At 47.1% G+C, this 17,553-nt stretch overlaps 1 protein-coding gene across 1 annotated transcript in view; it reads left to right on the top strand.

The window, feature by feature from the left end:
- The window catches only part of LOC115083652 (gastrula zinc finger protein XlCGF57.1-like), a 47,010-nt gene extending 34,668 nt beyond the window's left edge, over positions 1–12,342 (top strand). The window contains exon 6 of the mRNA XM_029587598.1: positions 10,284–12,342. Coding sequence (XP_029443458.1) covers positions 10,284–11,770 — 1,487 coding nt within the window. The 3' untranslated portion in view covers positions 11,771–12,342. The remainder of the gene's footprint in view (positions 1–10,283) is intronic.
- Positions 12,343–17,553: the final 5,211 nt, after the last annotated feature.

Genomic DNA, 17,553 nt, shown 5'->3' with positions numbered 1-17,553 from the left:
GGGACGACACTTCCAATTCCGGGCTTTGCCCTTCGGGTTAGCCACAGCACCGCGGACCTTCACCAAGGTGATCGTAGTGGTAGCGGCGCTCAGGAGGGAAGGAATCCTTGTCCATCCCTACCTAGACGATTGGCTGATCAAGGCGAAATCCCGAGAGGAGAGCCATCAGGCAACCAACAGAGTGATCGCCCTTCTGGAAAGCCTGGGATGGGTAGTCAACCTAAGCAAGAGCTGCCTGCAGCCTTCCCAATCACTGGAATACCTGGGAGTCCGGTTCGACACCCAGGCAGACAAAGTCAGCCTCACCACCAAGAGAAGGTTCAAACTCCAGACGCGTCTACGGTCCTTGATGGGAGCCAGCCGGCCCATAGCTTGGGACTATCTGCAGGTTCTCGGTCTCATGGCATCCACCCTGGAAGTGGTAACCTGGGCGCGGGCCCATATGAGACCATTACAACGCTCCCTCCTCTCTCGATGGAGCCCACGCTTCCGGAATTACTCTGTGCATCTACCTCTACCAGCCAGAGTGCGGACCCAGCTACGGTGGTGGTTGCAGTCCAACCACACGAGCAGGGGGTCGAAGACGTCCTCCCCCACGTGGACTCTGCTCACCACAGATGCCAGCCTGAGCGGATGGGGAGAGCACTGCGAAGAGCTCACCGCCCAAGGGCGGTGGAACAGAGAAGAGTCGGGGTGGAATATCAACCGTCTAGAGGCACGGGCAGTCCGGTTAGCCTGCCTGCAATTTGCTCACGGACTGCGGAACAGAGTAGTCAGAGTGATGTCCGACAACGCCACCACGGTGGCATACATCAACCGACAGGGCAGAACCAGAAGCCAACAGGTGCCCCTAGAGTTAGCCCCGCTGATGGCTTGGGCAGAGGCGAATCTCCAGGACATCTCCGCCGTCCACATTGCCGGAAGGGACAACACCGCGGCAGACTTCCTCAGCAGGGAAAGCCTAAATCCGGGAGAATGGCAGCTGTCCCCCACAGCCTTCCAGATGATCGTGGATCAGTGGGGGACTCCGGACATGGACCTACTAGCGGACAGGTCCAATGCTCAGGTACCCAGATACTTCAGCCGCAAGCGAGATCCGTTCTCTCACGGGATCGACGCCCTGGTTCAGCCATGGCCTCCAGGGACCCTGCTATACGCCTTTCCTCCATGGCCCCTGCTGGGCGCCCTTATACACAAGATTCAGAGGCACAGAGGCCTAGTTCTTCTAGTGGCACCGGACTGGCCAAGAAGATCCTGGTACGCGGACATGAGAAGACTACTGACAGGGGAGCCTCTTCCCCTGCCTCCGCTCCGGGACCTGCTGCTTCAAGGTCCCATCCTCCACGAGGATCCAGCTCAATTCTCTCTTACGGTCTGGCCATTGAGAGGGCTAGACTGAAGAAAAGAGGTTACTCAGAGCCAGTGATAGATACACTCCTCCGAGCGCGCAAGTTTTCCACATCCCTCACCTACATAAGGATCTGGAGAGTATTTGAAGCCTGGTGCGACACTCATGGCACCAATCCACATGCGACCACAATCCCGATTGTTCTGGATTTCCTGCAGGATGGGCTTCAGAAGGGTTTGTCCCTCAGCTCCATCAAGGTTCAGGTGGCTGCACTGTCTTGCTATGGTCCCAGGAGGGATGGCAAGTCCATTGCCACGCACCCAGATGTTTCCCGCTTCCTGAAAGGAGTCAAGCACGTTCGTCCGCCACTGAAGTGGCCAGTGCCGTGGAACCTCAACATAGTTTTGGATTTCCTCGCGGGATCCACCTTCAGACCCCTTCGGGGCCTGTCTCTCCGTTCGCTAACTTTGAAGGTGGTGTTCTTGCTGGCAGTGTGTTCCGCACGCCGCATCTCAGAGCTACAAGCGCTGTCCTGCCGTGATCCCTTTCTGAGAATCACTCCAGAGGCTATCCATCTTCGCACGGTTCCCTCTTTTTTACCTAAAGTAGTCTCACAATTTCACCTCAACCAGAGGAGGAAGTGACGTCACTTCCCATGCCGGGAGGGTTTTAGCGGAGCTCTCTGCCCCCGGAGCGTTTTCAGCAGCTAAAACCACGAAAAACCCCCCGAATCGCAGCGATTTTTAGCGATTCCAGCAGCGGATACCGGCAGGAGCATGGCACAAAAGAAAAAACTGGTCGATTTCAAAAAGTATTCTTATACTAAGGGAAGTGAAATCCCGGACCCCTCTGATCCCAAAATGGCGGCGGCTGTCGAGTCAGAAGACTCAGAGACTGAAGGGACCACCTCGGAGCTCCTGGACTCCGATCGACCTCTGCGTTCGGAGATGCGCTCATGGTTTATGGAGCTGAGGCGTGACATCAAAGCTTTCAAAACGGAGATCGCAGACACGCTGCAAGAAATACGGGAGGACCATGCGGCTCTAGGCCGGCGGCTGGATGAGGCGGACACGAGGCTCGATGAACAGGAGGAACGCTGGCAGCTGCAACAGACAGAGGTGGCCGGATTGCAATCAGCGCAGATGGACCTAGCGGACAAACTTGAAGACCTGGAGAACAGGTCCAGGCGCTGCAATCTCCGATTCAAAGGCATCCCAGAGACAGAGGAGAACCAGGACTGTGTCCTCCTAATTCAAAAAATCTGCTCTTTGATTCTCGGAGGCGTGGAGAATGAAGCTGGTGGCACCCCTGCTGAGCCGCCGGTTGAACGTGCGCATCGGTCTCTGGGTCCCAAGGTGGGGAATCGGCCCCGCGATGTAGTAGTTTGCTTTCATTCATTTGTGTATAAAGAAAAACTTGCAGCAGCAGCCCGGCGACAACGTATATGGATTTGGGAAGGCAATGAGATCTCCGTGTATGCTGATTTGGCGGCCAGCACTCTCCGCAAGCGCATCTCCTTCCGACCAGTCACGTCGGCCCTGACCGCTGCATCCATACGTTATAGATGGCTTTTCCCTTTTAGCTTGTGGTTTCAGGTGGAAGGAAAGTCCTACAAGGTCCGTACGTTGGATGCAGTGGTACAAGCTTTAAAAGACCTGGGACTCCCAGTGGCCCTACCGACGACAACAGCAACAGGATCCTCCCAAGCGAGACCAGCGACGCCGAGATGGCAACGTGTCAACAAAGGAGGCCGCCGGCTTCGCAGGAATACCAGTGCAGTCGGGGTGGATGCAACGGCTACCTGAACTTTCTGGAGGGCCTGCTGGTTTTGTTCCTCATGGACCGGTTTTTCTTAATAGCCATTTCTAAAGTTTTTACTGACTTTGATAGTAATGCTGGGCAATGGAGTGGGTAATTGCAGTTTCAGTTTGCTCTGCTATTGATATAAGTGACATAAAGGGATGCTCTGGGGGGGGTGGAGGGAACCGCTCTCTGGCATGGTAACTTCCTCCCTACTTTTCCTGGCGGGTGGGAATCCATCCAGGGTACTCAGGGGATGGGGGGTGGGGGGCTGGGGGAATTTGCTTCACAGGGTACACATTAACATTGGGGTACTGAGGTTGCTGGGAATTGACGAGATGCTGGGCTCATATGCCTTGGGGTATGCTGCGGCCCTATCCTGGGAGGAGCTAGGTCCATCTGGCATATATTGCTTGTCCCCGCAGGTGGTGAGTGGTGAAAGGATTTAAACATTATGGCCACGATTACCTTTCTTTCCCTTAATGTTAAGGGTTTAAACTCCGGCAGGAAGAGAAAATTATTATACCAGGAGGCGGAGCGACTTTCAGCTGGGATCCTTTATTTGCAGGAAACCCACCTGCGTAGGAGATATGAGGGCCTATTACGCTCCGATAAATACCCGAAGCAATTTTGGGCTGCAGCGACCCCTGATTCTAAATATTCAGGTGTGGGTATTCTATTTCACAAAGATATTCAAGTTGAAGTGCAGACTACCTTTTCTGACCCACAGGGACGATTTTTACTCCTCAATGTTATCATGGGTGGGGAATCTTACGCTTTATGCTCTGTCTATGGTCCCACTTCTCAGAAGGAGGCATTTTATCTTAAGCTGTATGACGTACTGGCAACCCATGCGGTGGGTAGTGTCATTCTGGGTGGGGATTTTAATCTCACGCTGAATCCCCGCTTGGATAATTCGATTGGGTCTAGCACTGACCCTGCCCTTGCACGGAAGGCTTTAAAGAAGATACTTACTCTTACTTCTGGGGTGGATCTGTGGCGGTCCCGATTTCCCACATCTCGCTGCTACACCTTTTTCTCACCCCCACACAACAGTTATTCGCGTTTAGACATGTTCTTGCTTGATAAAACTAAACTTAATGCTGTCCAAACTATAGATATTGAACCTAAGGTTTGGTCTGACCATGCTCCCATATGGTTCCAACTAGTGGTGGGTCAGTCAGATACTGGCCAACGTTTTTGGCGGCTGAATGATTCTCTGTTGGAAGATGATCTTTTTCAGAAACAGTTGTCTCAAGAAATTCAAGAATATCTTAGCTTAAATGACACAGGAGAGGTGGGAGATGGGGCGTTATGGGAATGCTTGAAATGTGTCTTACGTGGATCCTGCATAGCGCGGGCAGCTCACGTCAAACGGTTACGCGAGCGGGAGCGCCAGATTATGTTGACAGAGTTAGCGGGACTGGAGCGGGCGCACATGCAGGGGAGGGGTACCCAAGCTCTGCGGGGTCATATCCAGGAGCTGCGGGGTAAGATTGGGGCTTTAGACTCCGCACGGTTGGCCCATCAATTGGAAATGGCCCAACAACAATTTTTTGAGGGCGGGAATAAGGCTGGCCGCTACTTAGCTCACAGACTTAAGAGGAAGCAGGCACAGGCTCATATTTCCAAAATCAAGGATGATTCGGGGGGACTCCTCACCGATAACACCGCGATTAGGCATTGTTTTCATAAATTTTATTCAACCTTATATAAGGGGGCAACCGATATACAGGTGGCCTCAGTTGAGGCCTACCTCTCTCGGATACCTTTGCCTCAGCTGACCTCCGCCCAAAGACAATTTCTCGATAAAGATATTACGGCCATTGAATTGGAAGAAGCTATTAATTCACTGAAGGTGGGAAAATCGCCCGGTCTCGATGGGTTCACCCCCCGATTTTATAAAAGATTTGCATCGGCCCTCTCCCCCATATTATTGAAGTTTTTTAACTCCATGCGGACAGGGTCTACCTTGCCTGCCCAGACAAATACGGCTGGGATTACTCTGTTGGCCAAACCTGGCCGGGACCCTTCTATTTGCGGGTCGTATAGACCCATTTCCCTGCTGAACATTGATGTGAAGCTCCTCGCCAAGATTTTGGCGAATAGATTAAATTGTTTTATTCCTCAATTGATAGGGGTTGATCAGGCTGGATTCATTCCAGGTCGAACTACCGCGGACAATGTACACAAAATTATAGATACTATATGGTACGCCCAAGGACATAGGATCCCGGCGGTGGCTTTGTCCATTGACGCGGATAAGGCATTTGACCGCGTGCATTGGCCTTATCTTTTTCACACCTTGGAAACTATGGGTTTTGGTGCCTCGTACTTGCAATGGTTGGGTCAGCTTTATAATTCCCCCCGGGCTTGTTTGAAGATTAATGGTGGTTATTCTGCCCCCTTTGAGGTGGGTAGGGGGACTCGGCAGGGGTGCCCACTCTCTCCTCTCCTGTTTGCTATTTTTTTAGAGCCCTTTGCTATCCATATCCGTAGAAATACCAATATAGCCGGAGTGACCGTGGGGGATATTACCACAAAAATTTCTTTGTACGCGGATGACATATTGTTCACGCTTACTGATCCAGCCAATTCCCTCGATTGTGTAATTGAAGAGATGGAGGACTTTGGGCGGGTGTCCGGCTTCACGGTTAATTGGGATAAATCGGAGGTTCTCAATATTAACCTACACCCCCGTTCGGTTAGTCTCCTCCAGGAGTTGTTTCCTTTCAAATGGGCCAAAACCCAAATTAAATACTTAGGGATTCAATTAAGTGCCACTCAGGACCTAATTACCATTAATTATAACCCCCTATGGTGTAAACTATCTAAAGACATGGAGGAATGGAGCCGCTACCAGATTTCCTGGCTGGGAAGGATGGCTGTTTTTAAGATGAATATTCTACCGAAGTTGTTGTATCTTTTTCAGACCCTTCCTGTCCTGGTCTCCGTATCCATGTTAAAACAGTGGCAAAGGCGTTGTATGAATTTTATATGGGCGGGACGTCGACCACGGGTGGCGCGGCGAGTCCTACATCAGCCAAGGTGTACAGGAGGTTTGGGAGTGCCGGATCTTATTCGCTACTTTCGCGCTGCTCAGTTTAAAAAAATTGTGGATTTGCATCTAACTAGACGTCAAAAGCAATGGGTGCTTCTTAACCAGGAACTTATCGGGGATATACCACTTAGTAGTTTTATTTGGCAACCTAAACACACATGGCTGGTAGACCTGGATTCCGTGTTGCCCCCTTCTACACTTATGTTGTTTCGGTTATGGCACCGGTACGGTGCTTCCTTAGTCGGAACTAGGGCATATCATGTCAATACGCATATTCATTTTAATAAGGATTTTCGCCCGGGCTTTGAGAGTAAAGCTTTTTCAGACTGGAGGAGAAGGGGCATCAGGATATGGGGTCATGTTTGGGGCTCCTCCTCTTTACGCCCTTTTGCTGATCTCCAGCGGGTTTATGACTTACCGGAGTCGGCCAGGTACTCCTATGCTCAATTAGTGCACTTTGCTAAGTCTAACCTACTTGCTACACATTTGGTCCAGGGCGAGTCGGATTTTGAAAAACTGTGTGAAAGGGCGCATGGTTGTACTCGAATTTTATCCCGGCTGTATCGAATGTTAGGGTTGCAGGATACCACTATTTTCCCATTCCAGAGGGCTTGGGAGCAGGACCTCCAGGTTAGCTGGTCCCCCCAAATTTGGAAGTCGATATTTCAGCGGCTCGGCAGGGGATATATTGCGGCTTCTCTTATTGAAAACTCCTATAAGCTGCTATATCGATGGTACAGGTGTCCTTCCCAATTACATAAATTTACACCTCTTTATCCAGATACATGTTGGCGAGGCTGTGCGGAGGAGGGCACATTTTTCCACATGTGGTGGGCCTGCTCCCATGTCCAAGGGGTTTGGGGGCAGGTGCATCAATGGCTCCGTGCAATCTTTCCTGGCATGCCTGTTTTCACTCCTGCATCTGGGCTATTGGGTCAGGCGATTTCTGGAATGTCACAGTCATCTAATCAGTTAGCCCAGTATGTCTTCACAGCCAGCCGCTGTGAGATAGCGCGATTGTGGAAATCCCCTTCCCCTCCTACAATCGAGGACATTCAGAGTAAAGTCCGGAAGATTTATAGGTTATCTCAAATTACAGCTTATAAAAATAAGAGAGTGTCCCACTTCGAGCGAACTTGGCTTCCCTACCAAAAATGGTATACCAAGGTGTCGGGGGCAATGGGGACCTGAATAGTGTTTTGACCCCGGAATGGCTCAAATCTCGATCTGTCGATCCAGGATATCTTGAGTTGATTTTTTGCATTCTTCTGGTATATGCCTCATTTGATTATCTCCTTGATCTTTGTCTTTGTGTACATGTGAAGCAACGGGGGGAGGGGTATAATAGTCAAATGAACCATGTATAGGCAGTGGGAGGGGAAGGCTGGTATGGATTATGTTGTACTATGTTATTGTTTACCATATTAGGTACAGGCTGTTCCCTGTGTTAATTCCATTTACGAGTGCATAATATGTGTACACTTGCATGTGAAGTTTGGTTTGTACATGCTTGTTGGTTCAATAAAAATATTGAATACAAAAAAAAAAAACAATTTCACCTCAACCAAACCATATCTTTGCCAACCACGGTGGGATTGAAGAAATCAGAAGAAGGGTGTTTGCTACGCCATCTCGACATCGGCAGATTGCTGCCCAGATACCTGGAAAAGACAGAAGCAGTACGAAAGACGGACCATCTGTTCGTCCTTCACAGTGGGAAGAAGCAAGGGGAAGCGGCCTCTCGGCCCACCAATCGCCCGCTGGATTAAAGAAGTTATCAGAGCGGCCTACGGAGAGTCCGGGAAGTCACCGCCTCTGCAGGTCAAGGCTCATTCTACCAGAGCGCAGGCGGCCTCTTGGGCAGAATCTAGGATGCTGTCGCCTGCGGAGATATGTAAAGCAGCGACATGGTCCTCCCTCCATACCTTTTCCAGATTTTACCGTCTGGATGTCCAGGCCAGGGAGGACTCAGCATTCTCAAGGGCGGTCCTGAATGGACCTCGGGCAGCCTCCCGTCCAGTCCGGGAGTAGCTTTTGTACATCCCACTTGTTCTGAGTCCATCTGGCTACACGACAGGAAATGTTGAGATTACTTACCTGATAATCTCGTTTTCCTTAGTGTAGACAGATGGACTCAGCATCCCGCCCGGCTGCCGGTATACGGGGGTTTCACCGATTCCAGGTAAGCCTTATCACTTCTTACATGAGTGCGTCCACTCTACCAGGTGACGACGCCTTCCGGTTGGGAATGCTGGCGGTCTCCAGCTACTATCAATCGGTCAGGGGAATCCTGTTCTCACTAATTCATTGATCAGTCAGTACACATATATCCATAACAGCTTTTGCAAGGAAGATTACTGAATTGTCTCACTTCCTGTGGGGTATATGTACCCGTGCTGACGTCAGATCCGTCTCCAACTGCTAGCACGAGCACACTATACCCACTTGTTCTGAGTCCATCTGTCTACACTAAGGAAAAGGAGATTACTTACCTGATAATCTCAACATTCCTTAACCAGATAGCCCCCTAGATTGCATCCTATTGGTCTGTTATGCCTTTAAGCAAAGAGGGTGGTTGCTGCTAGTTGACATATTGGGTTGATGCGCTGGGACACGGTCCTCCAAAACACATCGTTTCCTGTGTGTACAAAAGGGCACCTGAACGTGAGTGGCCCTCACATTTTCCAGGGAGCTGTTTGCTTGATTTAAACTTGCGCGGTTTTAAAATAAAGAGAACTCAAAAGCGAGGAACAGTACCACAAAGGTAACATTCTTACAACCAGAAACAAAATAATATAAATGCCAGCAAAGCAATTCCAATAAATACAATTCCTACAAAAGCTGAAACAAAAATCTTCAATAAACTTCACATGAATGCCACATGAATTTGTCCTTAATCCAACAGGTGGCATCATTACACACAAATAATGAAAGGGAAAACCAATGATTTGCTTCGCTTTTGTAGTTTGTTGTATTTATTTATTTATTTATTTATTTTTTGTATTCTCCGAAGATTTATATAAAGACATCACACAGGAGTTTTCACTGTCATCTCAGAAAGCTTCTGCTAAAGCATGGAATTCAGTAAACATCAGAGGTCCCATGGGGTCATTGCATGATCCCTGACAAAGTTTGATCCAGGTCACTGGTGGTTTTCTATAGCCACAGACACTTGATTAATGCCTTCTTTTTATATCCATTCAAAAAGAGACCTGTTATATGGATGTCAATAATCTGAGTGTACCTTCATACGATGCTGTTGTGACTGTAAAGCCTATGTGGAGGCTTTAAAAATCATTAGGTACCCCAGTATTGGAATGCAAACATTTTTGTAGTGCTCACTGTCCACTGTGCAATTGTTGCTGAAATGATCACGTGGATACTGTTGCAATATTCACTTATCTCAAAATTGTAGTCTGTCTTGCCTCAGCCGACATCCTGATGTTTCGGAGGCTGGCTCCTTCTTCAAGGGCTGGATATGCGCAAGAGAGACCGGTATTCCAGTGAAACATTAGATGTTGTGACAGTGAATTTGATTACTGTGCCAGCAATGTTCAACTCCCACGACTCTGTGCTGGCGCCAGCACAGAGTCGTGGGAGCAGCCGCTTGTTTTTCACGGAGCTTCACAGACCGCTAAACAAACCTAACAAGTTGAACATTGCTGGCACAGTAATCAAATTCACTGTCACAACATCTAATGTTTCACTGGAATACCGGTCTCTCTTGCGCATATCCAGCCCTTGAAGAAGGAGCCAGCCTCCGAAACATCAGGATGTCGGCTGAGGCAAGACCGACTACAATTTTGAGATAAGTGAATATTGCAACAGTATCCACGTGATCATTTCAGCAACAATTGCACAGTGGACAGTGAGCACTACAAAAATGTTTGCATTCCAATACTGGGGTACCTAATGATTTTTAAAGCCTCCACATAGGCTTTACAGTCACAACAGCATCGTATGAAGGTACACTCAGATTATTGACATCCATATAACAGGTCTCTTTTTGAATTCATAATTTTTTCATGTTATATTGTTTGGGTTTATAAATTTAGCTTTTCTTTTTATATCCAGCAGGTAATGAGGTCATACAGGAAGTGAAGAGGGAGGAGAATCGAGAAGAACACCCTATCATACTGGCACTTACACCAAGACAATCAGGAAATTTCTGCGAGAATCTTGCCCAGAGGACTGAGGAGGGAGACATTAGCCAAAGACAGCAGGAATCAGAGAAAAAGGAGCAAGACCCTGCAGGAGAGTCACTGGATGGAGTCGCTGCTTGTGAGAGAAGTGACAGGGAGTTCACAGACATCGCTGAGCACCAGGGACACCCGAGAAGAGAGAATCCCTTCCAGAGTAATAACAGTGATCAAATGACTTCTGACCTCCACCAGAGATACCTGGGAGTAGAGAGACCTTTCCAGAGTAATAACAGTGATCACATGAGTTCTGACCTGACAGTAGAGAGACCCTTCCAAAGTAATAACAGTGACCAAATTACTTTTAACATTCATCAGAGTGAGGGGAAAAAGCAGAAGTCCTTTTGGTGTGAGATCTGTAAAAAAAGCTTTGACAGGAAATATTATCTCTTATTGCATCAGAGAACTCACACTGGGCAGAGAACCTTTCCATGTGCTCAGTGTGCAAAATGTTTCAAACAAAAATTAATTCTGAAATTACACCAGAGAATCCATAAGCAAAGGACCAATTTCACATGTAATAAATGTAAGAGAAGTTTCTCTTGCAAGGAATCCTTACTAATACACCTAAGGAAACACACACGGAAGATACCCTTTCATTCTCTTCAACATGGCCAATCTTACAGTGGGAATTTTGTTTCAGTAATTCAGCAGAATATGCAGACAGGAGAGAGAACATCTTCGTATTCTGAAAGTGGAGACAGCGCCATTCAAAAGCAAGAACTAACTCAGCACCAGAAAACAGGCACAGAAAATAATATATTTATATGCACCGAGTGTGATAAAGTCTTTCTTTATCTGTGTCATCTGAAAATGCACCAAAGGATCCACACAGGAGAGAAAGGAGAGAAACCGTTCACATGTACTGAGGGTAAAGAAAGCTTCTATTATCCATCACAACTTAAAGTGCATGAAAGGATCCACAAAGGAGAGAAACCGTTCCCATGTACTAAGTGTAAAAAAAGCTTCTCTTATCTATCAGATCTTAAAAAGCATAAAAAGATCCACACAGGAGAGAAACCGTTCACATGTACTGAGTGCATAAGATGCTTCTTTTATTCATCAGATCTTAAAAGACACGAAAAGACACACACAGGAGAGAAACCATTTACATGCACTGAGTGTAGAAAAGGCTTCTCTCGTCTATCAGATCTTAAAAGGCATGAAAGGATCCACACAGGAGAGAAACCATTCACATGTACTGAGTGTAAAGAAAGCTTCTATTATCTATCACATCTTAAAGTGCATGAAAGGATCCACACACGAGAGAAATCATTCACATGTACTGAATGTAAAAGAGGCTTCTATTGTTTATCAGAGCTTAATAGACACAAAAAGACTCACACAGGAGAGAAGCCGTAAAATGATCCATAAAGGAGTAAAACAATTTACGTGTACTGAATGTAAAAGAGGTTTCTATTATATAGTAGGTCTTAAAATGCATGAAAGAATTAACACAGGGGAGAAACCATTTAACTGTATTGAGTGTAATAAAAGCTTCACCCAATCTTGGGGTCTGAAAAGGCATAAAATGACCCACACGGGACAGAAACCATTTACCTGTACTGTGTGTGATAAAGGCTTCATTTATTTATCACGGCTACAATGGCACCAAAGAACCCATGCAGGAAAGAAAGCAAAATCCCTAAATATTATCAGCTGGTAATGGGCTAAAAGCTGCTACAGTAATATATGCAGACAGAATATATAAACATATTGATGTTAAGAAAATCATGGCAGTATAATAGAAATTCAACAAAAGAGGGGCATATGGAACCAGTGACCAGTTAATGCTGAATAAGTCAGTATGGCATGGATAGCAAGTTTGCTTTCCATAAACAGTGTTTTCTGTAACTAGCAGGATTAATTAGCCATTACATATGGGTTATGCCATCTGGCAGCACTGGAGGGACTTGTTTCTCCAGGAATTTTTCAAAAAAAAATTGGAGATGTCTTTGTATAATCCTCGAGAACTCTTCAAGATTGTTAATAATTTGAGTAAAATTAGTAGGCTTAGCCGAAGATAAGTATAATGAGGTTGCTCTATTTTTTAAAGAAAAAATTGACTCATTAATTTCTGATAACAATCTCTGTTTAACTCAAGAAGTTAAAATGCCAACTAAACCAGACATTAAGTGGGCCACTTTTCATTCCATTTCCTTATTGGAAATTGAGTCTCATAAAAAAACTTAACCCAACTAAACACCCAATAGATGCTATTCAAGGTTTCTTCCTTAAATCCATGGCTGACACTATAGCGCCTTTGATCACTGACATTGTTAATGCCTCACTGACTGAAGGTATTGTCCCAGATATTTTAAAGACTGCTATAATTAAACCAATTTTGAAAAAGCCCTCTCTAGATAATACCCAATTAAAAAATTATAGACCCATCTCTTTTAATCGCCCTCATGGACACAGTTTTAAGAGGTTTCGATACTGGTAAAAGCTATTTCTTAGTTTTCTTAGTGTTTTTAGATTTATCATCTGCTTTTGATAATGTCGACCATGGCATTTTATTGAATCGGTTAACTGAAATTGGGATCAATGATACAGTTTTAAATTGGTTTGTGTCTTTTCTCAGTAGTCGGTCTTATCAAGTAAAACTTAACAATGCTACTTCTAAAAAAAATTTCTTCCAAACAGGTGTACCTCAGGGGTCCACTTTATCTGCTTCTCTTTTTAACATTTATGTTTTACCGATCTGTCATTTTTTAAATGGTCTAGGTTTAAAATTTTATTTTTATGTGGATGATATTCAATTTTTAGTTCCTATTAAAAAATCAGTGGAGGATACATTAGAAATTGTTAAAATTTATATATTGTCCCTAAAACAATTACGCCAGCATCTACGTTTAGTTTTAAATATGGAGAAAACTGAAATTGTGTTACTTGAACGCAAATCTTATTTTAATACTATCCCTGCACTGTTTTTAAATGACAATACTCAAATATGCCTTTCTTTTTATACCCGCGATTTGGGTGTGATTATTGATACTGAGTTTTCTTTTAAAAAACATATTGCCACTAAGTTGAAAGACGGCTATTTTAAATTGTTAACTCTACGAAAACTAAAGCCGTTTTTAGAGCATAAAGAATTCAGGACGGTTTTGCAAACTCTTATTTTTGCAAATTTAGATTACTGCAACTCTTTACTGCTTGGTTTGCCTGCCTCACGTGTACGGCCTCTTCAGGTTCTACAGATTGCTGCTGCGCGTGTTCTAACAGGCCATCGAAAATGTGATGACATTACTCCTGTTTTGATTAAATTACACTGGCTTCCGATTCATTATCGTGTACAATACAAAGTTGCCTGTTTAATTCATAATGTTATATATGGAGAAAATACCGAATGGCTTAATACATCCATGCGCCTTCATCTACCACAGAGAGACTTGAGATCCGTGAATAAGGGTCTTTTATCAGTGCCTACTATTAAATCAGCAAGACTCAGCCACGTTAGAGATCGTGTTTTATCTATTGCGGGAACAAAACTTTGGAACTTCTTACCAACACACTTGAGACTGTCTTCAGAAAAAAAACAATTCAAGTTGAATTTAAAAACTTGGTTATTTAAATGTGCATTCGCAGAGTATGAAACTGTAGAACTGAGCATGAAGCAACATCAATGAGCTAAATAATACCGGATCATTTAATATCATTTTCGGTTTCAAACGTTCTTATTTTATTTAACTGTACATTCGCAGAGTAGGAAACTCCAGAATTGAGCATGAAGCATCAACTATGAGCTATATAACACCAGATGATTTGTTGTTATTAACTGTTTGGCCTTCCTGTTTTATTTCTGTTTTTAGTACGTTGTTCTTTCAGTTTGTATTAAGTTAGCGTAGATTTATTTTTACTTAATTTTAATCTTTTTATTTGATTTTATTTTTTCTCAACAGCTAACTTATTTCTGACTAATTCTTGTAGTGTTAGCTGTAACTACATTATGAAATATTGTATTTCCATATACGTTTTATTTCATAAACCGTTGTAAAGGTACGTCTGATGTAACGGTATATAAAAGACAATAAACTAAACTACTGACCATGTGCAGTGTTGACAATAAACTAAACTACTGCACCATGTGGGTGTTGCCTTATGAGTCTTCTCAGTTAGTATTATAGCTAAATCTAGGTATGTAGTCAGCTCTCCAGGGAGACAGGTGGGCATTCCTTGGTTCCCTGTACGTACCCGGATCAGTCCAGACTGTGGATTGAGCCTCCTTTCGAGCAGGTGGAGACAGACTAAAACTGAAAGGATATCCTATATGAGGACAGAGCCTCTCCTGTAACCCTTCAGTATTTGTCTGTCTCCAGCAGGTGCAGCAGGTCTCCCTTCGGTTTCCTGATCTAGGCTAGTCAGCCTTCTTTTCTTCCTTACTTCTGGGATCAAGCAAGTACTTATTCCTTAGGGATCTCTTGTGGTTTTCTTCTTGTAAAAAAATAAAATAAAATAAGTTAGTCAGGAAGTTTGTAGCTTTTGGTTTTTTTCTTCAGGAGACGGCTCAGTCTCCTGGCTCTTGCCGGACTCAGGGGGGCTTTCCCCCTTGTGCAGTGCATAGCCTGTGTCCGTTACCACTTCCAGGTGTGGGGACTGAGTCTGGTGGTCCAGTTCTCGTCTCCCCCTCCTCTGGCTGCCGAGGGGTCTTAAATCCCCGCTGCTGTGCTCAGTCTGTAAAACAAAAACAACTGGTTTAAGTTTAAAAGTATTCAAAATGCTTTTTTTACTTACCTACAGCAGCAGACCCATCTTTTTTATTTTTGGTCTTCGGAGGGCTTGAATCGGCAGCCAGACAGGCAGGCGTCAGCAGGTTTCCCACCTGCTTCACTCCGGGCCTGCAGGCTGTCAATCAAACTTTTTTTCTGCAGCTTTTTTTCTCTCAGTGCGGCTCTCCCTATGCTGCGGCAGGCAGCCTGCCTCTCTTGTGGTCAGCCCTCCTCGCGTTTTTCGCGAGAGGGCCTCTGCTCTGCCTGTCTGCCAGGTGGGGAAGGTCCCTCCTCGGCAGGGCAGGCAAATTTAGCCCAGGGACCGAGTTCCCTGAGCATGGCCAGGCCATTCCCCGGTAGTGAAAGCCCGGGAACGGTGGCCATCTTGGATTTTTCATCGGCTCCGTTTTCGGAGCTCCCTGGGGCTGGGGGGCTGATTTTTTTCTCAGTCACCCCCCCCCCCCCCGATTTGAGCCCTGAAGCCCCCCAGGATGGGTTCCCTGACCCCCCTCCCCGGGAACTCTAGGGCTCGTTTTTCACCAGAATTTATCCTCCTGCATAAATCCTATTTAGCTAGCCTGCAGGAGGAGGAGGAAGGCCCCCCCCCTTGACCCCCCACCCAGTGAAAATTCCACGCTCCACGCCGTTGATGGTTAAACCGGCTGCGGAGCTCCTGGGGTCTCTTCGGGTGCGGGTGGTCCCAGGGGTGGCCCCCCTGACCCCCCTGGTGGATCCGGTACCCCCCGGATCCTGCCGCCAGTCCAGATGCGGAGGATGCCCTTCCACCCCTAGAGGGGGACGACCCCAGGGTCCTACGGATGTTCCACAGGGAGGAACTGGAGCCCCTCATCCCCTTTGTCCTTCAGGAATTGGGGTTGGAGGGGCCCCCCGCGGACACCTGTACGGCCTCTTTGCCCAAAGATATGGACCCGGTCCTGGCGGGAATCAGGGATCGGGCAAGCGCCTTCCCCTTCCATCCCATGCACAAGTTGCTACTCCTGCGGGAATGGAAGGCTCCCGAGGCGGGACTCCGGGTGGGCCGTGCTATGGACAAGCTTTACCCCCTCCCGGAGGAATGCTTAGATCTTTTAAAAAATCCCTCCGTGGACCCCTCTGTTTCTGTGGTCACGAAACATAACATCATCCCGGTGGAGGGTTTCATGGCTCTCAAGGACGCCCAGGACCGCAAGCTCGAGGCTCTTATGAAGCGCATTTTTTATGTCCTGGCGCTGGGGGTTCGTGTGACTATCTACAGCAGTCTCATGCTGCGGGCAGGTCTCAGGTGGGTTCAACAGTTACTCTGCACCCAGGACCTCCTGTCGGCAGAGGCTGAGCAGGTGGAGCGTCTCGAGGCCATCGTCGCTTATGGGGCCGATGCACTGTACGACCTTCTCCGCGTCCAGGCAAAGGCGATGGCCTTGGCGGTGTCCACCAGACGGCTCCTCTGGCTGCGCAATTGGTCGGCCAATCCGTCCTCCAAAGCCCGGTTGGGCACGTTGCCGTTCAAAGGTAAACTGCTCTTTGGCAAGGACCTTGAGAAGCTTATGGATTCCTTAGCGGAAAATAAGGTCCATAAGCTTCCGGAGGACTGTCTGAAACCCTCCCATACCTTTACACCCTCTCGTCCACGTTTTCGGGTCCAGAGACTGTATACCCCACGCGGGCGGAGTGGCTCCTTGAGGGGTTTTTCTTCTTCTCGGTCGCAGTCTTGGTCGCAGCCTTTTTCTGGGCGCCGTCCCTTTCGTGAGGGCCAGCTCGCGCGCTCAACCCATAAGCCTGCCACACAATGAAGTTCACTTGACTCATTCCTCAGTCCCCTTCCTAGGCGGTCGCCTCTCCCTGGTTTTCGAGGAATGGGTCAAAATTACTTCGGACCAGTGGGTCCTCGACATTATCAGAGACGGGTACGCCTTCGAGATTGGTCGCGATCTTCCGGATCTTTTTCTATTTTCCCTGTGCGGGAGGTCCAAGCGGGAAGCGGTGGAGCAAACTCTCGCCAGGCTGATGTGTCTGGGCGCGGTGGTCCCGGTTCCGGAGAAGGAACTTGGCGCAGGCCAGTATTCTATTTACTTTGTCGTTCCCAAGAAGGACAGTTCTTTTTGTCCGATCTTAGACCTCAAAAGAGTCAACCGGGTCCTCAAGATCTCACATTTCCGCAGGGAAACCCTGCGAGCGGTCTTCGCCTCACTCGATCTGACAGAGGCGTACTTCCATATTCTGATTCATCGCGACTACCAGAAGATTCTTCGTTTCCACATCCTCAACCAGGACTTCCAGTTCCAAGCGCTCCCCTTTGGTCTCGCGACAGCACCTCGCACCTTCACCAAGGTCATGGTGGTGGTGGTGGTGGCAGCTCTCCGTCAGGAAGGAATTCTTGTTCACCCCTACCTGGACGACTGGCTTGTCCGGGCCAAGTCGGAGGTTCTTTGCCAG

This window comes from Rhinatrema bivittatum, chromosome 2 (assembly GCF_901001135.1).
Source record: "Rhinatrema bivittatum chromosome 2, aRhiBiv1.1, whole genome shotgun sequence".
Taxonomy (NCBI): domain Eukaryota; kingdom Metazoa; phylum Chordata; class Amphibia; order Gymnophiona; family Rhinatrematidae; genus Rhinatrema; species Rhinatrema bivittatum.
Note: the sequence above shows the minus strand (reverse complement) of the source record. Positions and strands in the feature narration are given on the sequence as shown.